This window comes from Watersipora subatra, chromosome 6, assembly GCF_963576615.1.
Source record: "Watersipora subatra chromosome 6, tzWatSuba1.1, whole genome shotgun sequence".
In the NCBI taxonomy this organism is placed as follows: Eukaryota; Metazoa; Bryozoa; class Gymnolaemata; order Cheilostomatida; family Watersiporidae; genus Watersipora; species Watersipora subatra.
The window spans coordinates 30481416-30502653 of NC_088713.1; the positions used below are offsets into that span (position 1 = coordinate 30481416).

At 36.4% G+C, this 21238-nt stretch overlaps 1 protein-coding gene across 1 annotated transcript in view; it reads left to right on the forward strand.

Moving 5' to 3' along the window:
- The window catches only part of LOC137398809 (neurogenic locus Notch protein-like), an 84325-nt gene that overhangs the window by 50055 nt on the left and 13032 nt on the right, over nucleotides 1–21238 (forward strand). Inside the window, exons 11-30 of the mRNA XM_068084987.1 lie at nucleotides 22–183; nucleotides 750–946; nucleotides 1403–1545; nucleotides 2445–2573; nucleotides 3860–4048; nucleotides 4343–4485; nucleotides 4938–5051; nucleotides 5382–5616; nucleotides 8177–8309; nucleotides 9666–9883; nucleotides 11659–11756; nucleotides 12440–12583; nucleotides 12968–13155; nucleotides 14259–14502; nucleotides 16906–17091; nucleotides 17697–17877; nucleotides 18413–18670; nucleotides 18951–19203; nucleotides 19816–19966; nucleotides 20211–20428. Coding sequence (XP_067941088.1) covers nucleotides 22–183; nucleotides 750–946; nucleotides 1403–1545; nucleotides 2445–2573; nucleotides 3860–4048; nucleotides 4343–4485; nucleotides 4938–5051; nucleotides 5382–5616; nucleotides 8177–8309; nucleotides 9666–9883; nucleotides 11659–11756; nucleotides 12440–12583; nucleotides 12968–13155; nucleotides 14259–14502; nucleotides 16906–17091; nucleotides 17697–17877; nucleotides 18413–18670; nucleotides 18951–19203; nucleotides 19816–19966; nucleotides 20211–20428 — 3584 coding nt within the window. The remainder of the gene's footprint in view (nucleotides 1–21; nucleotides 184–749; nucleotides 947–1402; nucleotides 1546–2444; nucleotides 2574–3859; nucleotides 4049–4342; nucleotides 4486–4937; nucleotides 5052–5381; nucleotides 5617–8176; nucleotides 8310–9665; nucleotides 9884–11658; nucleotides 11757–12439; nucleotides 12584–12967; nucleotides 13156–14258; nucleotides 14503–16905; nucleotides 17092–17696; nucleotides 17878–18412; nucleotides 18671–18950; nucleotides 19204–19815; nucleotides 19967–20210; nucleotides 20429–21238) is intronic.

Here is a 21238-nt window from a genome sequence, read left to right on the forward strand (position 1 = left end):
AAAAGGACTTAATTTTTGCAGGTACCTGTATCAACACTCCAGGCTCCTTCAGGTGCGACTGTAACACTGGATACACCGGCTCCAGATGTGACATATCGATAAATGAATGCGCCAGCAATCCGTGTCAGAATGATGGAACGTGCATTGACCATGTCGGCTTCTTCAGGTGTTACTGCATGCCAGGTAGGTGGCAGAGATTGACATTTGAAAATGTCACCCGATGACAAGTGACATAACTTAGGACAAACATGTCACCTGATGACAAGTGTCATGATTTAAGGCGAATATGGCAGCTGGTGGCAAGTGTCATAATTTAGTGTGAAGGCATAGGATTGTCAATTGAATGACTCCAATCTGTAGTTTTAATAAAGTGAGTTTGTAGTTGTTTGATTTTCTTGCTAAAGTTACTTCGCTAAATATTTCTATAAAAATTTCTATACTTCGCTATAATATTTTGCTAAAGGTTTCTATAAAAAGTTGACATTTTCCCATTTGGCATTTCCACATTTTTATTGTATTCATGATAATAAGCAACGCTTCTTTAAAAATGTGATAGTTGCTAGGTTAGCTTGAAAACTGGTGATATAGTTTACCACTTGTGTTAAATGTTTTGATGTTCGTGTTACTATTTTTATAGTATTAGTTTTCTAAAAATTTATCAGCAATGCTAGTTATAACGCTAGTGAGCAGCTCTCCTCTCTCTGCGAGGTCTCATATTTTATTTATGTGTCATATTGATGGTATTACAGGCTACAATGGGACTCATTGCGAGCACGACATAGATGAATGCGCCTCCTCCCCGTGTAAGAATGGCGGAACATGCCGTGATATGATTGGACGGTTTGAATGCGACTGCCCCAGCGGATTTGAAGGTCCAGCCTGTACAGTAGACGTTAATGAATGTGGATCTAATCCATGCTTGAATGGCGGCACTTGCAATGACCATGTGAGTTGAATGATGGCACATATCGTGACCTGTCATGACTTGTCATGGCCTGTCATGACTTGTCACGGCCGGTCATGACTTGTCATGACCTTGTGAGTTAAATGATGGCAAGAATTGTGCCCTGTCATGACCTTGTGAGCTAAATGGCAGCACCTGTCATGGCTAGTCAGTTAAAGATGGCACCTTGCATGACTATGTCAGTTGAATGATGGCACATGTCACTTAACCCTGTGCTTTTTTTATTGCTAATAGGTACATAATTTCATTTATATTGTTTTTGTGACGAGGCTAGCCGAAAAACCATCTAACAGTTTTTGTGACGTTAAATAATTTTTTTTGTAGATAATAGTTTTTTCACTATAGGATATCTTTTCATTGGTTTAGCCTGTTCTTGGATGCTCATTACCTGTTTTTGGATGCTCATTGTCTGAACAATCGGTTTCTTGGTGCTCATAGGTCGATGGCTTCACCTGCGATTGCCTGCCAGGATTTAGTCAGGTGAGGTGTGAATTGAATGATGATGACTGTCAGGGTGTCAACTGTAACAATGGACATTGTGTGGATGGAGCTGGCTCCTTCACTTGCCAGTGCAACCCTGGGTAAGGCTTGTACTTTAATTCTAAAAAAGACCTTATTAGTTACAAATTAAAATAACACATGTGGGTAGCCAATAATAGTCTACTTCAGCCAATGTGGGTTGGCTATTTACTGTGATGTGCAAAATTATGGCAGCCCCCTAGACAATCTGACATATGTTGTGTTTCAATTAATGTTGCTGTGCTGAAAATCACCAGAACTAAGTAGTTATATATATCATTTTCAGATTCCAGATTTCAGATATCAAACTCAGAATTTGTGAGTAGTTCAAATTTGCAATTGAAACCTAATATATTTCAACTCTATTGTTTTCAATCAACAAAAACCTGACGTATGTCTTTAGTTTGTGGACAAAGCATGAGTATAGAGAAAGTGTTGAGGGTAATTTAGGGCTGGTTCTTGCTCAAGTAAGGGTAAATATGAACTGAATTCTTTGTACAGATGTTGGCCCTGAAGAGGGTTTAGGAATTGAAGACTAGTTTACTTTGAGTGTTCGTATTAGGTCTCAGTTCAGCTTGTAACTCTTTGGAGTCAGAAAATGAAAGATTTATATTTAATTAGATGAGAAGAATATACTTTAAGTCTTAAAATGCTGTATAGATTTATGTACGTGTAGCTAACTGCCATAGGGACTGCAGTAGGGACTGCCATAGGGACTGCAGTAGGGACTGCCATAGGGACTGCAGTAGGGACTGCCGTAATTTTGTCAATAATTGCACCATTTTTCAATTGTTCAAAGTGATGCAAGTTTTAGAACTAAAAAGAATGGACTGCAGATCCTGCAGATATTCATCCTCATTCATTAGCAAATATGAGACGAAATATAGAAACATCAAGTAATAGCAGTTAGTCTCTCTGCTATGCTATCTTGATTTCTCATGTCTTGCGTACATTGTTGCAGCTTCAACGGAGTCTACTGTGATGTGGACATCAATGAGTGTGCGAGTAAACCTTGTGAACACGGCGGAACGTGTACAGACTACCCTAATGGTTTCAGCTGCGCCTGCCCACCAGGAACCAGGGGCCAGCGGTATGCAAAATGATCAATAACTTTAGCTATTTTTTGAAGGAATCAAAGTACTGAATAATTTAAGATTTTAATGTGATTTAAAAATCTCATTTAAATTCTGCAACGCTTTGCGATAAGCCACCTAATTCAATCACAAGATGCATCAAGCATTGAACCAATCGTATCAATCAATCGCATAATCTGTTTTTTGATTGGTTAAAACTATGGCTTTGGTATTACACCTACCGCTATCTTTTGTAAAGACTAATTAAGCTGGTCTTATATTTTGATCTTCATAAGACAGAGTTAATCCCTGGCTCGTTATAGATGTTACATCTGTAACGAGCCAGGTTACACGTTACGTGTTAACTATAGTTAACTATAGTTAACTATAGTTAACTATAGTTAACTATAGTTAACATAACTGTTAACGTAACATAGTTAACGTAACTGGAGATGTAACTATAGTTAACTATAGTTAACTATAGTTAACTATAGTTAACTATAGTTAACTATAGTTAACTATAGTTAACTATAGTTAACTATAGTTAACTATAGTTAACTATAGTTAACTATAGTTACATCTCCAGTTACGTTAACTATGTTACGTTAACAGTTATGTTAACTATAGTTAACTATAGTTAACTATAGTTAACTATAGTTAACTATAGTTAACTATAGTTAACTATAGTTAACTATAGTTAACTATAGTTAACTATAGTTAACTATAGTTAACTATAGTTAACTATAGTTACATCTCCAATAAAGGGTCATTATTGTCAAATTTTAGTAGATTTTATCAGAAAGCATAAACATTTTTATATTATCTGTGATTGTTTGTTGTTCTAGGTGATCTGACTGCTAGGATGTTTCAAGTTTAAAATCGACAAAGTGGTTGCGTTTAATTAGAATGCTCGGAAAAAAATATGTGTGAAATGATATGACTAGTTGATATCGTTGGTATGATATCGGCTATTGCTTTCAAGTTGCGACGTTACGTGTCTCTCTTCTATCGGTCTATTTGCGACTATAGATATCATAATTGCACTTTTGCTTTATCTGAGCGTTTTCACCGCGATCAAGTTTTGTCGATTTTAATCTTGAAACATCTTAGTAGTCAGATCACCTAAAACAACCAACAACATCCCAAATGATAAAAAAAAATTTAAACGTTTTGACAAATTGTACTAAAATTTGACTTGAGTTACCTTTTACATACCGTTTAATATTAACTACGATGAAATTAGCAGAATTTTCAAGCTTCGGTGTACATCATTTGTGGGATGACTGAAAATTTTTGTTTGCAGATGTGAGGCGAACACTGACGATTGTGCCTCAAATCCTTGCCGGCACGAGGCGCAGTGTGTCGACAGAGTTGATTCATTTGAATGCGTCTGTAAGCCAGGCTATGAAGGTGACATCTGTGAGACCAACATCGATGACTGTTCACCAAATCCCTGTGCCAATGGAGGCGTTTGCAAAGACCTTGTCAATGGGTCAGTATGTGATTAGTCTGTCTCCTCCAAGTTGGGTAAATGACCTTCACCTTTCTGTTAGCGCCCAACTTCAACACATTGTTTTATGAATGCTGAGTTAATGAGACCTTATCTTTCTTGGTCGTTCTCATAGCAAGAAAATAGGAATATTTTTTGACAGAGTTCATCAAAACCTCACGTGCATATGCCCCCGTGTCTTCTGCAGGTCACTAGATATATTTGTTTTTAAAATCCCACCGCAGAAATGGTTAAATTTGGCACAGAATGTAAGTCAAGTTTACTCTTTTGTTGCAGATTTGAATGCAAGTGTCCGAGAGGCTTCACGGATGCCCGCTGTCTTTCACAGATCAATGAATGTGAAAGCTCTCCATGTGTTAATGGCCGCTGCATAGACGGACTCAACCGGTTTGACTGCGAGTGCAACTCTGGCTTCACAGGTGCCATGCTTAGGAAGTTGTCTTTCCATGTCTCAGCAACATAACTTTAGTTTAGAAGTTGTCTAAAGTTATTTAAAAGTGTCTAAAGGCGTGCAAATGCAGCACCGAGTATTGACAGATCATTATATATTCCATCCAAAGTTATCTACGTTGATTATTTGCTAATATTTTTAATATTATAATTGCACAATAGTATTATTATATTATAATAATTATTATTAATAATTATTATAATATAATAATTAATTATTATATTATTATATAATAATAATTATATTATAATAATTATTATTAATAATTATTATAATATAATAATCACATTATACTTAGAAATAAAATGTATTAATAACTAATAATAATTGTTGCAATTGCTACATTACAATAATTAATTATAATATAATAATTATCAACTCTCTATGACTTGTTCAACGAATCCTCGTATACTTGCTCAGGTTTCAACTGTGCAGAGCCGGTGAATGAATGTGACTCCAACCCCTGTCAGCATGCTGGCAGCTGCTTAGATCGTTTTGACAGATATGAGTGTCTTTGCAGGCCTGGCTACCAAGGTATAGACAACTCTCAATATTTATTCTTTTCTTAAACTTTTTGATAGTAATATAGTAAATACCAATAATTGTCTAATAATAAATATATATAATAATCAAAGATAAATAGGTATGTAATAAATTATTTTAGTAACTATCACAGTTCTACATTTTATCTAATTCAAACTAAAATCTTGGTCTGATTCTTTTACGGATAATGGTTAATCGTCAGTCGTTCTTCTTTTGCTGTCGAAACTACTGTTTTACTTCTTGTCTGTGAATTAGGTTGGTAGATATAAGAGGAGCCAGTCATAAATGCTTTTATAATGTTTAGTTATCCCATCCTGTTAGGTACAAACTGCGAGGAGAACATAGATGAGTGTGGCAGTGCTCCGTGCCTAAACGGGGGCTACTGTGTAGATAGGGATAATGCCTACACATGCATCTGCCCTGGAGGTTACACAGGACCACAGTGCCAGACTGAACAGCGACCATGTGAAGGCAAACCGTGTAGTAACAACGCCACTTGCAATCCTAGCTCGGACTTCAGGTCTTTCACGTGTACATGTACGCAAGGTTTCACAGGGTATGTAATTACAAAATAAATATTTTATTAGATGCGCTATATGGTTATATATAGTTATGACTACATGTGACATATTCTTGCAGGTGCTTTTTGCTAGTTATGACTACATGTGACATGTTCTTGCAGACATTTCTTGCTAGTTATGACCATTGAACTTAAAACCCCTGGAATGGCAATCACGTGACTTTTACGTTGATAATAATATGTAACGTATGCGCCATATTGGAGAGCTAATCGTATGCTAGTTCCGTTTGTAAACAAACGGTGAAAAATGACAGAAATGTACATGTTGAATAGTTATTTTCCAGCTGGGTGTTGATGAAAGCTACTCCTACACAACGTTTAGAATGCCCTGATAGAATAAAACCTATTTATAATATATGGAGTGGGATATATCAAATGATAAATAGATGTAAAATAGATTTTCGTGGACCATGTTATTCATACAAACTGTTGTATTACAAATGCATAAACCTAGCAAATGATATATTCAGGCAAATAACAACTGTTCCATTATATTAAAAATTATATTACATATGCATAAATGCATATGGAAAAACTTAGCACATGAAGTATTTCGATAAAAACAACACATAGGTATGCTGCCAAAACAGAAACTGTTTTCAAGATTTAAGCGATAATAGCTTATGAATGTATGATATGTATAATACAGTATCTGTAAAAGATGGAATGAACTACTGCAACAACTAAACGGAAATTAAAAACACTGTTAACAAAATTTAAAACTGAGTAACAGTAGGATTATTATTCCAACCACCTAAACAAAAGCATCAATTATAACAATTACATAAAATCAACAAAAATGAATGTCTTATTCACATAAACATAGTACCCTTAATATACAACAATACAACTAATAAAATAAGCGAAAATAAAACAGCTCCAAATGGTACCATATCGCTCTAAAATGGAAATGTGGCAATTTTCACTAGAAGTCATTCATAAACCATCTTAGGCATAAAGCTTAAAGATTGACTTGCAACAAAATTCACATTTTCACCGTTATTTGATATGAAAAGATTCACCATGTCTTACTCTGTTGTGTTGTAGGCAGGGTTGTTAAAAATCGATGATTTTTTTTTAAATCAAAAAATTGATTTCTTTTGATTTGATTTTTTTTATTTAAATCGATTTTTTTGATTTTTGGTTTCAAAAAGATGTTTTGTGTTCTAAATTGCAAGTTATTGCTATCAATTTGGAATTTATGATTGGCAGGGGTATTATGTAGTTTTATTACAACAATTAGGAAATTAAAAAATATTTACACAGTTAACACACGTTAAAAAAAACAGCATAATTTATGCGTTGGACATTAAATCCCAGAAACGAAGATGAAGAATCACAGAGAACAGATTACACAACTGCTAAGCTGCAGACATATTCATAGGCACTTGCTGTGGCAGCTGTCACTGTTTTGCGTGCTGTTTGAGGCTTCTAAAATTTATATATATATATATATCTACTTTAAGTTGAGCCACCTTGCAGCACTGTGCTTGACAATATGGTTTTAAATTCAATCATTGAAAAGTATCATTCAACATTGAAACATATTACCTCTAAATGACTTCAGTCAAACGTTTCAACCTGCTGTCAAAACATGGATTATTGAAATGTTCGTTGCAGATAAGTGCTCAAGGATCAGGTTTATTCACTCTTCTGCGGTTGCGATACCATTGTAAATAACAAGAGTTCTCAGTTGCTTTGTTTGGAAATCTAAAAATTAAAATGAAACTGTAGTAGTTAGTTAGCAACAGTAGTAGTAACAATAGTATTATTACTCTTATCTCCTTACTGCTAGCTATATCCAGGGAGAACAATAAATAATATTATAGGCACGACAAACATTTCCTTCAAATATAAATATTTAGAAAAAACCTAATGGTTTGCAGTTCCAAAATATTAATATAAAAAAAATTCAAAATTTAAATAATAAAAAACCTTCGTTCTGAAGAAAGAGCATTTCACTCACTAGCTTATAAATTTATTTAATCACCGACAAAATACAGTCAAACTCGTTCACTCAGTAGTGCCACTGATCGACTCTCACTCACCCAGTGACTAGTGTAGTAGAACTAACTAGTGGCAGTACTAACTAGTAGTAACACAACTAGTAGTAGTCGTAGACTTGAGCAATAGTAATAGAACTAGTAGTAGAAGTGACTCACTTGTGAAATGTCATGCCTTTTCCTTTAAATGTCCATTCTTGCGGTTTTTGCAGTTTATGCAATAGCACTGTGCACCTACACCCTTCTCTCTCTTACATAAATTATTAGTAGCAATCTCAGTAGTCTGTTCCTTTGATTTAGCGGTGTATTCGTGATTTTCCATAGCTGTTAATTCTGAAATTAGATTTCTTTCTCACATTGAACACAATGAAATTCACTCAAATGCTACCTGAAAATGGCGTCGGCCGGATTTCCGTACTCGCAAATGACCTCCGCCCTTCCAGGGGTTTTTAGTTCAATGGTTATGACCAAATGTGACATGTTCTTGCAGATATTCCTTTCTAGTTATGACCAAATGTGACATGTTCTTGCAGGTATTTCTGTGAAAGGGATGTAGACGAGTGTGAACAGTCAGCGCCTTGTCACAATGGAGCGACATGCAGAAACAATCATGGAGGCTACACATGTCACTGCCCTCGTGGATACTCAGGGGTGCACTGTCAGGAGGTATTGACAGCGCCTTTATTTCCTCTATAAAATATCTAAATACAAATTAATCCGTTACCATTCTTTGAAAAAAAACACATCAACTGTATATTACAAAAAATGTGTTTTTAATTGTTGTAATTCAGTACCTACGCCCGCAAAGCGAAACAATAACCTTTTATTGGCTAATTTTATCTGCAATAAAATGCAACATTGCTATATACAGTCATGGATGAGATTGTTAGTTTCAATACATGTAGTGGCTAACGGCGGTGGGAGAGTGGGGGACTTTAGTGTTGCTATGTAACATCACAGAGACTATGAATTTAACTCAACTTAGTAAACACACACTTGATGCTAAGTTTTAACCTTTTACTAGTATTTTTTGTCTCTTTAATTTTTTGCTATGTTTTCATCATAACTTTTAGCTGACGTCATTAAAGCTTTTTCAACCTGATTCAATGTGAAAGATCATGTGATGCTGTTCTCGATAGCAGCCTCACCCATACTTAGCCATTTAATAATGGTCGTCAAGAACCAGCTCGTATGCTTATCTCAAAGGTTTCTCCTGCCTCAAGGCATCAACTTGCTCGATGTTTTCCTTGTATTTCGATTTCTTTGTATGTTGAGGCTGTCGTATGTTGAAGTATGGTTAATAATATATATATATATATATTATATATATATATATAATATATATATATAATATATATATATATATTATATATATATAATATATATATATATATTATATATATATATATTATATATATATATTATATATATAATATATATATATATATTATATATATTATATATATATATATATATACCGTAAATATAAATATATTAGCGGTATATAAAATATATATAGCAAAACATCACCTATTTGACTAGATGGGTTGCGTAAGAATCTAAAGTCACCCTCGAATGATTGTATTTAATTTTTGTTCTGTAAATATTTTATACTGACGATTAGGAATCCTTCGCTTTTTCTGACGTCATCAATTCGTCTGCACATGCGCTCGTTCGCGGAAACGCCGCCATACTTTTAGACAAACAATCGTCATTCTCGTTCACTTTACGTTATTGAATAGTATTTTTGGTGTTATTCCGAGCCTTTATCGGGATTCTCTGGAAAAAGTGTGTAGCGTCACTATACATTTTTGCAAACAACAGTATCGTTCGCAAAAACTAATTGCAGAAACTTAATGTTTTTAACAGTAAAATTTGTCTACAAAGATGGCGGCCCATGATAATTCGCACTCCTAGAATGACGTGACGAAAAAAGCGAAGGATAAGCCAAGGGCTGACTCAGTCAGCCAAATTACAGGCCTCTACTTGCTGCAAGTATAAAATATATTGCATTATTTTTAGAACGTTGATGACTGTCTTACGGGTGTCTGTGAGAATGGAGGCACTTGTCAGGATGAGGTAGGGGGCTACCACTGTGACTGCGTAGAGGGCTTCGAAGGAGTACGCTGTCAGAATGATATAGATGACTGCATGAGCAACCCGTGTGAGAACGGAGCCGTTTGTACAGACTACGTCAACAGCTATACTTGCTCCTGTCAGCCTGGTTTCTCCGGTCCAAGGTAGGGGGTGGTCTCTAGTAGGGATGGCATATGTAGTTTGAAAAGGTGTTATCGACTATCGTTGGAGTTGTCCCACCGATAGCGATAGCTATCGAATTAGCAATGAGCGGACAGAGTTCAGCGATAGTTATCACAGGTAGTTAGCAGGTAAAACTATTGTATTATCGTGCCTGAAAGGATCGAGGATTATGGGAAGGGATAGGAAAAGGAAATGCTGCAGGAAAAAATCTGCAGAAAAAAAGCAACAAAAACTACAGGCAAACTCGGATAACTCAAACTTCACAAAACCGAACAAGAGTGTTCGAGTTATTAGAGCGTTCAAGTTATCAGAGCACGGTCACAAGTCCATGTATTTATTAGTAGATAAATGTACATATACAAACTATAGATAAATCAAATGCATAGATGGCTTGTTGCATGTTAAAAGCCTACTGTAAACTTAAAAAAAGTCATCAGAAAGTATAGACTTCTCTATCACTTGAGATTGGTTTGTCGTTTTAGGTGATGTGATTGCCAGGACGTTTTCAGATTAAAATTGGCAAAACTTGATCGCTGTTGAAATGCTATGAAAAAAGACATCTTTTTCTTTTGAGTGTTTTAACCCAGATCAAGTTTGCCGATTTTTCTTTAGGTTTATTCGAAGGTTAGCTCACTTGTCCTTGCTTTCGGAGGGCCATCGCTAAGCGGATGTTTGGTAAAATTTGATTGCTTTGCAAACCTTTAGAAAAGTCGTTAACAAAAATATTTTGCCGATGATGGTAATAACGACGCCTAAAAACTACTAAAAGTTGAGGTTTGTCTCTATGGCTTGAAATAAAGTGATATTCTAAAGCGATAAAAACCGTCTCGGTAGCCGCTGGGCAAAAAACTTGTTTGAGTCAACGAAATTGAGGTCGAGTTATCTAAAGCAATTTATTATTGCGTGAGAACGGACCAAACAAATCCGTTCGAGTTAACCATGTGTTCTAGCTATCCGAGGGCGAGTTATTCGAGTTTGACTAAATCTGCAAAACTATCTTATACTTTTGCAGATTTAGTCAAACCCGAATATAGTCAAACTCGGGTTATATTCTTTTTTATTATTCGATAACAATACATAAGTTTCAGATGTTTTGATAGGCTAAAAATAAGCAACATATTCATATCGAGAAGACAACTACCGACTATCGCAGTTGACTATCGAGCTATCGTGCAACCCTAGTCTGTAGCCTTAGTTTCACGTAAGCTATTTAGCAGTTGTCATCGCCGAGTCTCTCTATTCAGTGTCGGGCATTTGTATATCAAAGATCCTCGCCTATGACTAAAATACTTTTTCACATTGCATTGTTTCCATTTATGAGTTGTCCAATCACATAGTTTGGGTCTTTGCTATCAAATCTCTATATATTAACATGTATTATATATACTCGTATAATGGCAGTCTTGTACGCCGTGAGAGATCGTCATGTGTAGTAATTATGTGCATAATTATTCAATGAGGTGGCTGAGTGGCTCAGCGTTTGGCACGTTGGCTCACCAAGCTTAATATCCAAGTTCAATTCCCGTGCAGTGCATATTTGCTTTCTAACTCTCCAAGCGTCTCTTCAGACGAATGGACAGATGTGTGTCTTATTATAGGAAAGATTAGCATATATTATATATTAATTTTGGTGATACATCAATGTATTTATATGTGTCCGACACCACTGATTGTTTGAAGAGGAGAATGAGAGGTCCTGTCTGTTACTCTATATAAAAATCTAATATGTATAGTGACATTATGACAACTATTTCAGGTGTGAGATGAATGACAATGACTGCACAACTTCAAGTTGTCTCCATAGGGGCACCTGCATGGATGAGATCAATGGTTACACCTGTCTCTGCACTTCCAGTGAGTTAACTTTGTCTTGTTAGTCCTAGTGTGTTGCATCTATGGTGTCAAGGTCAAGGTCACTTATCATTAGATTATGGACTTGTAGTAGGCTGTGTAATTAGATGAAGAATTGTGTCGCGCGTACGCTGGCAGTCCTGTGTACGTGAAAGATCATCATATGTAATGTAATAAGTCTGTACACAATTATTCCTGAACGTGGCGAGCTGGCCGGTCGACCCAGTGGTTAGTGTCGGTACAGTTCTCTGGCTTTTCGTTAAGTAGTAAAAGTAGCGGTGAATCTGATGATTGCTGGTGACTGATTTTAACATAGCTAATGTGTCTAGGGAGAGTGGAGGAATATATTTCGCGACAACTTTTCAATTTTTTCATTTTCAATTTTAAAAAAATTCAAGTATTGTTGCCATTATTTAAACCTCTTAATATTAGGCCATCTTGTTGGAAAAATGTACTCATCACTCTCAATTTTATTTCGTGGCAATTGCATTAATTACCACGAACCATTTTTCACATAACTTTTAAAGTTATGTCAATAATGTCACCCCACCTCTGAAATAGCAAATTATTTAGCTAAAAAAATTTAAGGAAGGAGAAGGTTGAACATGTCTTATAAAATTGTTTTTATTGTAAGTCTGTCCTTGACCTCGGCTGAGCTCACGAGGGACTACTTTTCATATATCCAGGTTATCATGGCCCCAATTGTCAATACCAAAAGAATCCGTGTGACAGTTCACCTTGTCAAAACTCTGGTGTTTGTGAGACTATTCCTGGTTATGGGGCTGATGGCCTCCTTGATTACAGATGCCACTGTCTCTATGGCTACAAAGGTAGGACCACAGTCTTATCAGATTTTCTTTTATAAGCTTTTGCTGTATCATTTTGAGCTTGCAATTAAATGTAATTTGAGCCTTAAAATTCTTTGATTCAGTTTGCTACAATAAGTTGGTAATATTCAAACCTGCAAAGTTTTTTCTATTGAAAGGTTTCCTGTTTGGTGAAACATGTCGGTAGTACTGCTTATATAAATTGGATTTGTGCCCTCTTGTTTGAAGTTTTGAAGTTGTGTGTGAAGCGTTGTTACTGATGAGCGAGAGGATATAAGTCCTCAGCCTCGTTTGGAGGCTTGGGAGTGGAAGAACTTTGTAAATTTTAGTCTTGTCGACCCTTCCTGTTTATTTACGTTTATTAACTAGGTAATATTGTTATTGCAGGACCACATTGTGGAATGCTCGAGTCGTGGTGTGAAGAGAAAGAGCCATGTAAGAATGGCGCGACATGTGTGCAGAGAGACAACATCTACGACTGCGAGTGCGCACCAGGCTGGTCAGGAGTCGTGTGTGACATCGCGCGGAGGAGCTGCGAGTACGTGGCTAACAGGAAACAAGTATCTGTTGATGAGGTATGGCTATACCGTACTGTCAAGCATAGAGTTATTCATCTCTGCAATAGAGTTACTCTTTGTGTGCTAGAAAGTTACTCAGCAGTAGAGTTACTCACCTACAAATAGACTTACTTATAAATACATTTACTCACTTATAAATAGAGCTACTCATCTTCACATGGAATTACCCATTTATGCAGTCACTCGACAATACACAGTTGTCCCACCAATGTATAATGCAATACAAAGTTACTCCTCTATATATATAGAGTTACTCACCTGTAAACTGATTCACTTGTCTATGAATAGATTAATTGACGTACAAATAGTATAGTTGCTCACTTGAAAATAGATTTGTTGACATTTAAATAGATTTACCTATTGATAAATTGTTACTCTTAAATCTAGAGTTACTCATTGTATAAAATATAGTTAGTCCCTTAATAATGAAATTCAAAGTTTTAGTAAAAGTAACGGGAATAGCACACGAAAATCAAGTAGAAGTAGAACAGAGACTTGCGCCCTCCAGCTTTTGGGCCACACAAAATCCTATTTGGCAGTTGAATCACCTAGTTGAAGTTTTTGTACCTCCGACGGTAGAGGGGAAAGTGTTAGAGCTTTCAGCTTTTCCTTCATAACATCAAACAGCTAGAGTTTGATATACTGTTCAATCAGCAGGCCTAAACAAACACCTCTATATTTCATTGGTCAATTTTATCTACCAATTGTTAGATGACTTTAGATTTTTCCGGCAAGTTTCTGTGACTGTACAAAGACTAGATCGCTTGTTACTTATATACATAATAAGTATGTATATAAGTATGCATGTATAACTTATATACATAATATGTATATAAGTATGTATAACTTGTATACATAATAAGTATGTATATAAGTATGTATAACATTGTAATTGGCATTAGTAATCTTCTACAAAGTCATGTTTTTCGTTACAAAACCAACAGAAAAACGAAAAGACAGAAATCAGGAGTTATTGAGTGAGTTGAACAACTGTTTTAAAAGTCGGTAATCTTATAGTATTACGGAGGAGTCGGGATAGTGAATTGAAAAGTGCAGTTATAAAAAGTCCGTAAACTGAAACATACAATGGTTTATTACAGGTATGTGAAAACGGAGGCATGTGTTCCAACCAGGGTGATTCTCACAAGTGTCATTGCGCTGTTGGCTACACCGGCAGTTACTGCGAGACCGAGATCAATGATTGCGACTCTAATCCATGTACCCATGGCTCTTCTTGCGTCAACCATCTTGGCGGTTATTCTTGTCGCTGTCTCGATGGCTTTCAGGGTCAGAACTGTGAGATCAACATCGATGACTGTCATTCGGCTCCCTGTCAAAATGGAGGTTGGTGGAATAGTGCGGCTACATAGAGTCGTCTCATTTTTATTGTCGGTAGCAGGTAAAAGATAAGTTCAAATATAACCAGTTATGGCTTTTATATTCTTTTATGACTTTTTTAGATTCTTTTGTTAGCTGGTAGTCTATTTAATGATGGACCGTTTAGTCGATCGATCATTCAGCTAAAAGACCATTTAGTTCATAGGCTGTTTAGTACGTAGACCATTTAGTTCATTTACCCTTTAGTTGAGAGACTATTCAGTTCATAGGCCATTTGCTTAAGAGATGATTGATTGACACACTGTTTAGACATATTAAACCATAACTGTCACCTACAACTTTCGTCGTATTTACTAGATAAGTTTAATTTACTAGATACTTTTTTAAAGCGTTTTATTATCGGTCACTAATATTTAATATAATAAAACGCTTTAAAAAAGCCTTGATGACTTTGAAAGTTAGTGGCCCTATCTTTATTTTGAGTACAAAATCGGAATCAGCGTGTCTGATTTATCTAGTAAATACGATAGAAGTTGTACGTTATGGTTTAAGGTGCCACCTGTATAGATCAGCCGTATAAGCTTGTAAAGATGAGCATCACAGGATATCATCATTTATTCTAATGAACCATAGTCAGGTTTTTCCCTCTCCTTTAAATCATTGCTCTATAATTATTAATATATATATTATATATATTATCCCACACGACCAAACACGAGCGGAGCGATTGGTTGGGAGATTTATGATAAATGCACATGTGCACACAACTCCCGAAAAGTTATCCGTTAACGGCCGTCGCAAACCCTTGTACCGATATCTCATAGTAATAAAGTACAGTACAAGTATAGTAATGATACAAAACACATATAAACCTATCTAAATATGTTACCAAGTCTTTAAAAGGTTACCGCAAATTCCTAAAACTAACCCATCTGATCGGATTATACATAAATAGACAGATTAGTTGGCCAAAAATCACGATAAAAACTTGACAAGCTTCCTCTAATCAAAATTAAGACCGGCTAACGAAACGCCAATAGGGCCGTGCAGCAAATAGTAGAACTATTAAGTTGTGCATATTTCACGAGAAAAACCATTTAACCAGTCTATGGCATTGTCTATTTGCCGGAGGTTTCTGTAATTAACGTATAAGTACAGAAAAATAATCGTTTCTTTTTTGCCGATTTCAAAGTAACTGACGTTTTGGACACTTATAATGAGTACTTTGGTATTCCAACTGAAGTCCAGAGCAGTGAAAGTAATTGAATGATGATGATATTTTTCCAACGAATCTTATGAGATTATTACAATATTTAATTATAAAAATAATTATTCGATTTTATAAGGTTTAATTATAAGAATAGTCATTCGAATTTACAAGATCGAAGTATATAGTGACCGATGTTGGGCAATATGTTACTGTTATTATTTTTTCTAAATAATTTTGTTAAATAAATTTTCTAAAATTCTAGATAAATATCACAACTTCTTGATATTGGTTGCTATGACGCTTTGAAATGTAAACAATTGTGCATTGGTTTTCTATTATTACTGTATTACTATATTAATAATATTGGTTATTCTAATAATATCAGTGCATTTTACTTATAATATTGCATTTCTCCTATTGCAGGGGGAAGATATAAACATATAATCTTTTCCTTTCATTATTGCTGTTTGCTATACATAATAACACCCAGTACATTACAGCTACCATTGCAGTTATCCTATTGCACTGCAGTGCCATTTGACTGCTAATATTGCATTTCTCAACCATCAGTACCCTTTCTTTTTTCCAATATCACTTTGGTCGTGGGCTGTATGACAGTGGAATTTCTAGTATATATATATATATTATATATATATTATATATATATTATATATATATATAAATTGTTTCCTCACCCCGGTTAACCCATATGGGTGGTAATTTCTGCTCTAACTCAGGTCTCCCGCCAGAGACCTGGGAGTTTGAGTACTCGCCTCAAGATCTTAGCTGTTCCCAATAGCGCACTTTTCTGCAACTCACCTGAGTTGATTGCTGTTGGTATTTGGGCAAGCCACATTTTATGCGCCGGTGTTATTGCGCCCAGTGCCCCAATGACTACTGGGATTACAGTTGTTCTTACATCCCAGCATTTTTCAATCTCTTCTCCAAGAGGGAGATATTTCTCTACCTTTTCTTTTTCTTTGCTGTCTATATTGTAGTCATTGGGTACTGCTATATCTATTATAGTAGCTCTCTTGTAAGAAATATATATATAGATATATATATATATATATTGGCTCTATGATGTATAGTTTGTTTTTGCAATAAAAAACTAACTTTTCTAAGGTATCGCTGTGAAATTGCTACCTTACTCTAGCCGTTGATGAGTTGTTGCTGATTGTCTCATGACTCTCTTTTAGGTACATGCCATGACTTGATTCAAGACTATCTCTGCTCATGCCCACCTGGTACACAAGGCAGCAACTGTGAAATAAACGAAGACAATTGCAAGGAGGAATCGTGCAATGATCAGGGAACTTGCTTGGATGAGGTTAACGGGTTTCACTGCGAATGTCAGGCTGGATTTGTAGGCACCCGTTGTGAAGGTGAGCTTAAGAAACCTTGGCTATCAGTTCAGTGAATTCTCTACAACATAAGTTTATTTGCTCCAGAACCTTTGTATGTTATAAATCCTTGGGTATTGGAGCCAATATTCCTTTATTAATATGCCATGAATTGTTGGGTTGGTTCTACAATCCAAAAAATGATAACTTCTCAATGAATACTGCAATAATTACACAGGACATCGAGATAAGTGCATTTGAGATGAAAATAAATTAATAAAAAGGGGCCAATGTAAGGTTTTTATTATTCCTGTTCTTAGCAAGGTTGCCATAGAAATGTGTAATGAGATAACTCTATGATGGGAACAGTAGTGGGATTAACTCTCTGATAGAAACAATAGGGAGATTAACTCTATAACGGGAACAATAGGGAGATTAACTCTCTGATAAGAACAATAGGGAGATTAACTCTCTGATAAGAACAATAGGGAGATTAACTCTCCGATAAGAAACAATAGGGAGATTAACTCTCTGATGGAAACAGTAGTGGGATTAACTAATCATATAAATAGTTAATATCTGGATCTTGATTATTTCCAAATATGGCAATGGTGAAGCTCTTCATGGTTTGTTCCTCTCATGTGCAGGAGATATCAATGAGTGCCTAAGCAACCCGTGCTCTGGAGAAGGAACAGCCAACTGTGTCCAGCTCGTCAACTCCTACAGGTGTGAGTGTAAACCTGGCTACACAGGTGTAACCTGCAGCAACAGAACAAGTTCCTGTCACGAATCTCCCTGTCTCCACGGCGGCAGCTGTACCAATAACAGGTGCGCTATTTCTTGGGAGAACATTGTTGTTCGGGATGGCAAGATATTTCTTCTTTGTCACATGTCTCTTTAGTGGACAAATTGGTGTTTGACATTCATGTCAGTTCTGTAGAAATTGTTGACCGTAATTTTATTGTGTAATAATACTCTAACATTGTAACTGTCTTTGCAGTAGCTATATGGTCAACGCAATACACTGTTTCCATGGCGCTGATGATTTGGAGTTGTGCACACATTAAGTTACCGGGCGATACATGTTTCAATGAATATTCGCATACCGCCGATTAACACTGCCAAAAACTGCATTAAAATTTAATAGTGGCACTTACCTTGAAGCATTGAAAAGAAGGAACAAAGCGAAGAATCTACTTGCTTGTATCGGTCTCAGTCTGCCTTGTAACAACGATATGACTTATGGGTCATGTTACTCACCCAGCCTTTATTCTTTGCCATGCGTTAGATCTCGGACTATAATAACATTTTTCTTTCATCATACATAAATTGTTCATCTAGGCTCAACGTTATGTGTTCACAGGTGTGAATGTCCATTGCCATACAGAGGTCACTTCTGCGAGGGAGTGTTGGATGCGCAGCCATGCTCGGAGATTCAGTGTAAAAATGGCGCTGAGTGCTATGTCGGTGGGGATGGTGTTCCTCTCTGTGACTGTCCTCCCGGGACAGGGGGTCGACTCTGCGATCAAGACACCGTGAATGAGTGCGATGAGGTGGAGACACCTTGTGTAAAGGGCTTCTGTAAGGATGCTCTTATGCGCTACGAGTGCAATTGTCCGAGGTGAGTGCTGCCGATGTGTGCTGATGCTTTTATAAGTTTAGTCTTGTCATTGTAAGTCTATTGCATACACTTACACATATTACCTACTTGTAATTATTTTATGTATAACTTGACATTTGTAACCTGATGAAAAGTAAAATAATAATTTGAATTTCACAATATCAAATATTTTGAGATGCATATTAATGAAACTTAGTAATATTATAAAAACATAGAGTAGATAATGTATTATTTTAGTTAATTTGATATGTTGGTTGATATTCTGTTGTTTGTTTGTCAGGTACTGGAATGGCCTGAGGTGCGAAGTTTATGATGCATCGTTTCCTGGAGGCATCGGCACGGATGTGACGATATCCACAACAACAGCGGAGCCGCTGGATACTCTGAGGCAGCTATGTGAGACGATGGGCTGCCCTGAAAAGGCAGGAAATGGTGTGTGTGACCAGGAGTGTGACTCATTTGCCTGTGATTATGATGGCAATGAGTGCTCCTTCAACCTGCCTCTCTGGAAGGACTGCACAGCTATTCAGCGGGTAGGTGCCATCTATGGCACTAAAATATGCTCTTTTCAATGCGGCCAACAAAAGCATTTACATTTAGTATATGGTGATCTAGAGCGTGTCACCTGAAAATGACAGATTGGGGGTTCAATTACCACAGAAGGTCACTGTTGGTCACAGAAATGACAACCAACCTTAATTCCTCTCTGCAACTGGTCATGTCTCCAGTGTCAAGGTTTCCTTTGCCTCTGAACTTCAGACATGGTGTGTCTGAGTCCATGGTGTGTCTGAGACTGATCACAGAATCATTGTTTGTGTAACACTGGCTCTCACAAACACACACAGTCTGCTTGCAGTAAGCTAAGCGTACACCTTACTTGATTTTGGAGAGGTTGCTCACACATGATGGCAACAAGCTAATCTTTCTTTTGTTAGAAACTATTATTGTTTTTTTGATTTTGTGATATTCATTCTTCTATAAACAAGGCACACTATTTCTAGATTATACATTATCTTTTTTAAGATGGTTAGTCATGCTTGGTGGACTGCCATTGCTGCCTATAGACATTTATTCTCATATCAGTGGCTGTTCTACTGTCATCCTTGTATATAGAGGTGATATAATATGCACTGTGTCGGTTACAGGGCATCATGTGTCCGAAGCTTTTCCAGAATGGCGTGTGTGACCAAGAATGCAACACCCAGGGTTGTCTTTATGATGGTTATGACTGTATGAATCCGTCACGCGAATGCAACCCTCTCTATAACAAATATTGTTTAGACCACTATGACAACGGTAAGAGTTACTTTTGGCTCCCAGAAGGGTATCAACGGCAGAGCCTTGTGATTGGCAGCAACAATATGTGATGTTGTTTCTTATGATGTGTTCTACACACAGATAGTTTTGATGTAGATTAGCTTTTAAAACTTCCCAATCATTGAATGCTTACAATTCGCTGCGTCACCACTTTTCCAACTCGTACTTTGAGTTTCGTTGTGCAAGAATTCGGTATAGTGAGTCCACCTAAAATTTTTTGCAGGCGAGTGTGACCCAGGTTGTAACAATGAGGCCTGTGAGTGGGATGGACTTGACTGTGACAGGGGTGATCCGCAGGAGCTCGCAGCCGGGGAAATTGTTATTGTGGTGCTTATGGAGCCAGAGGAGTTTCTCAACAACAGCGTCAGCTTTCTTCGTAACCTCGCCAAACTTCTGCGTGCCAAAGTGGAAATAAAGACGGATGAAGATGGCTTACCAATGGTGGGTGTTTGTTGCAGACTATATCGGACACTGATATAACAAATAATTTGTTCCAAAAGCATATATGCTAAAGGGATTATACGTTATACGACAGTAGAATACATGTAAATTGTCTAATTCAATCCAAGATGTTCCCAAACCCCCTTTTAGCAAGTCAAATAGGATAAAAACTAAAGTTGACTTTTTAATTTAATGGATTGTACAGTAACTGTAGTAGTATTGGTTTGTATCAACAACTTTTCCCTTTTTCTTATCACTTTCACTCGGTTTATGATTCATGATTACAATAATTCTACTTTAAAGGTTGACTTGCAACAAAATTCACATTACAGTTATTTGGTATCAAAAGGTTCACCATGTCTTCTCCGGTGTGTTGTAAGTGCAAAATATATGGGAATGTGATTAAAAGCTAAAAACAAACAGTTAATCGCAGCCACACGAGACTGTCGTAGTTTGGATTCGTTTTCCAAAACGGCTCAAATGGGACGTAATTGTTACAGGACGGTTTCTTTTTACATTTTCATGCAACCTTATTCGGCGAAATATTTTCACAAATATACTTCACGCATTCAATAAAACCATGTCTATTGTTCTTACGCGTCTATTTTATCGTCATTGTAATGTTGTCACTTTTAGCACTGATATCTTATAACTTACCGTAAAAAATCGTTAAACTTTTTAACCGTAGCTCGAAGGAGTACATATCATTGTCTGATAATCATGACGAGTCTGTTGGTTACCTGTGATAACCGAAAAGTGCTGCAAAAATTATTTGCGAAGTATTGGGTCACATGATCAGATTAGGACTTG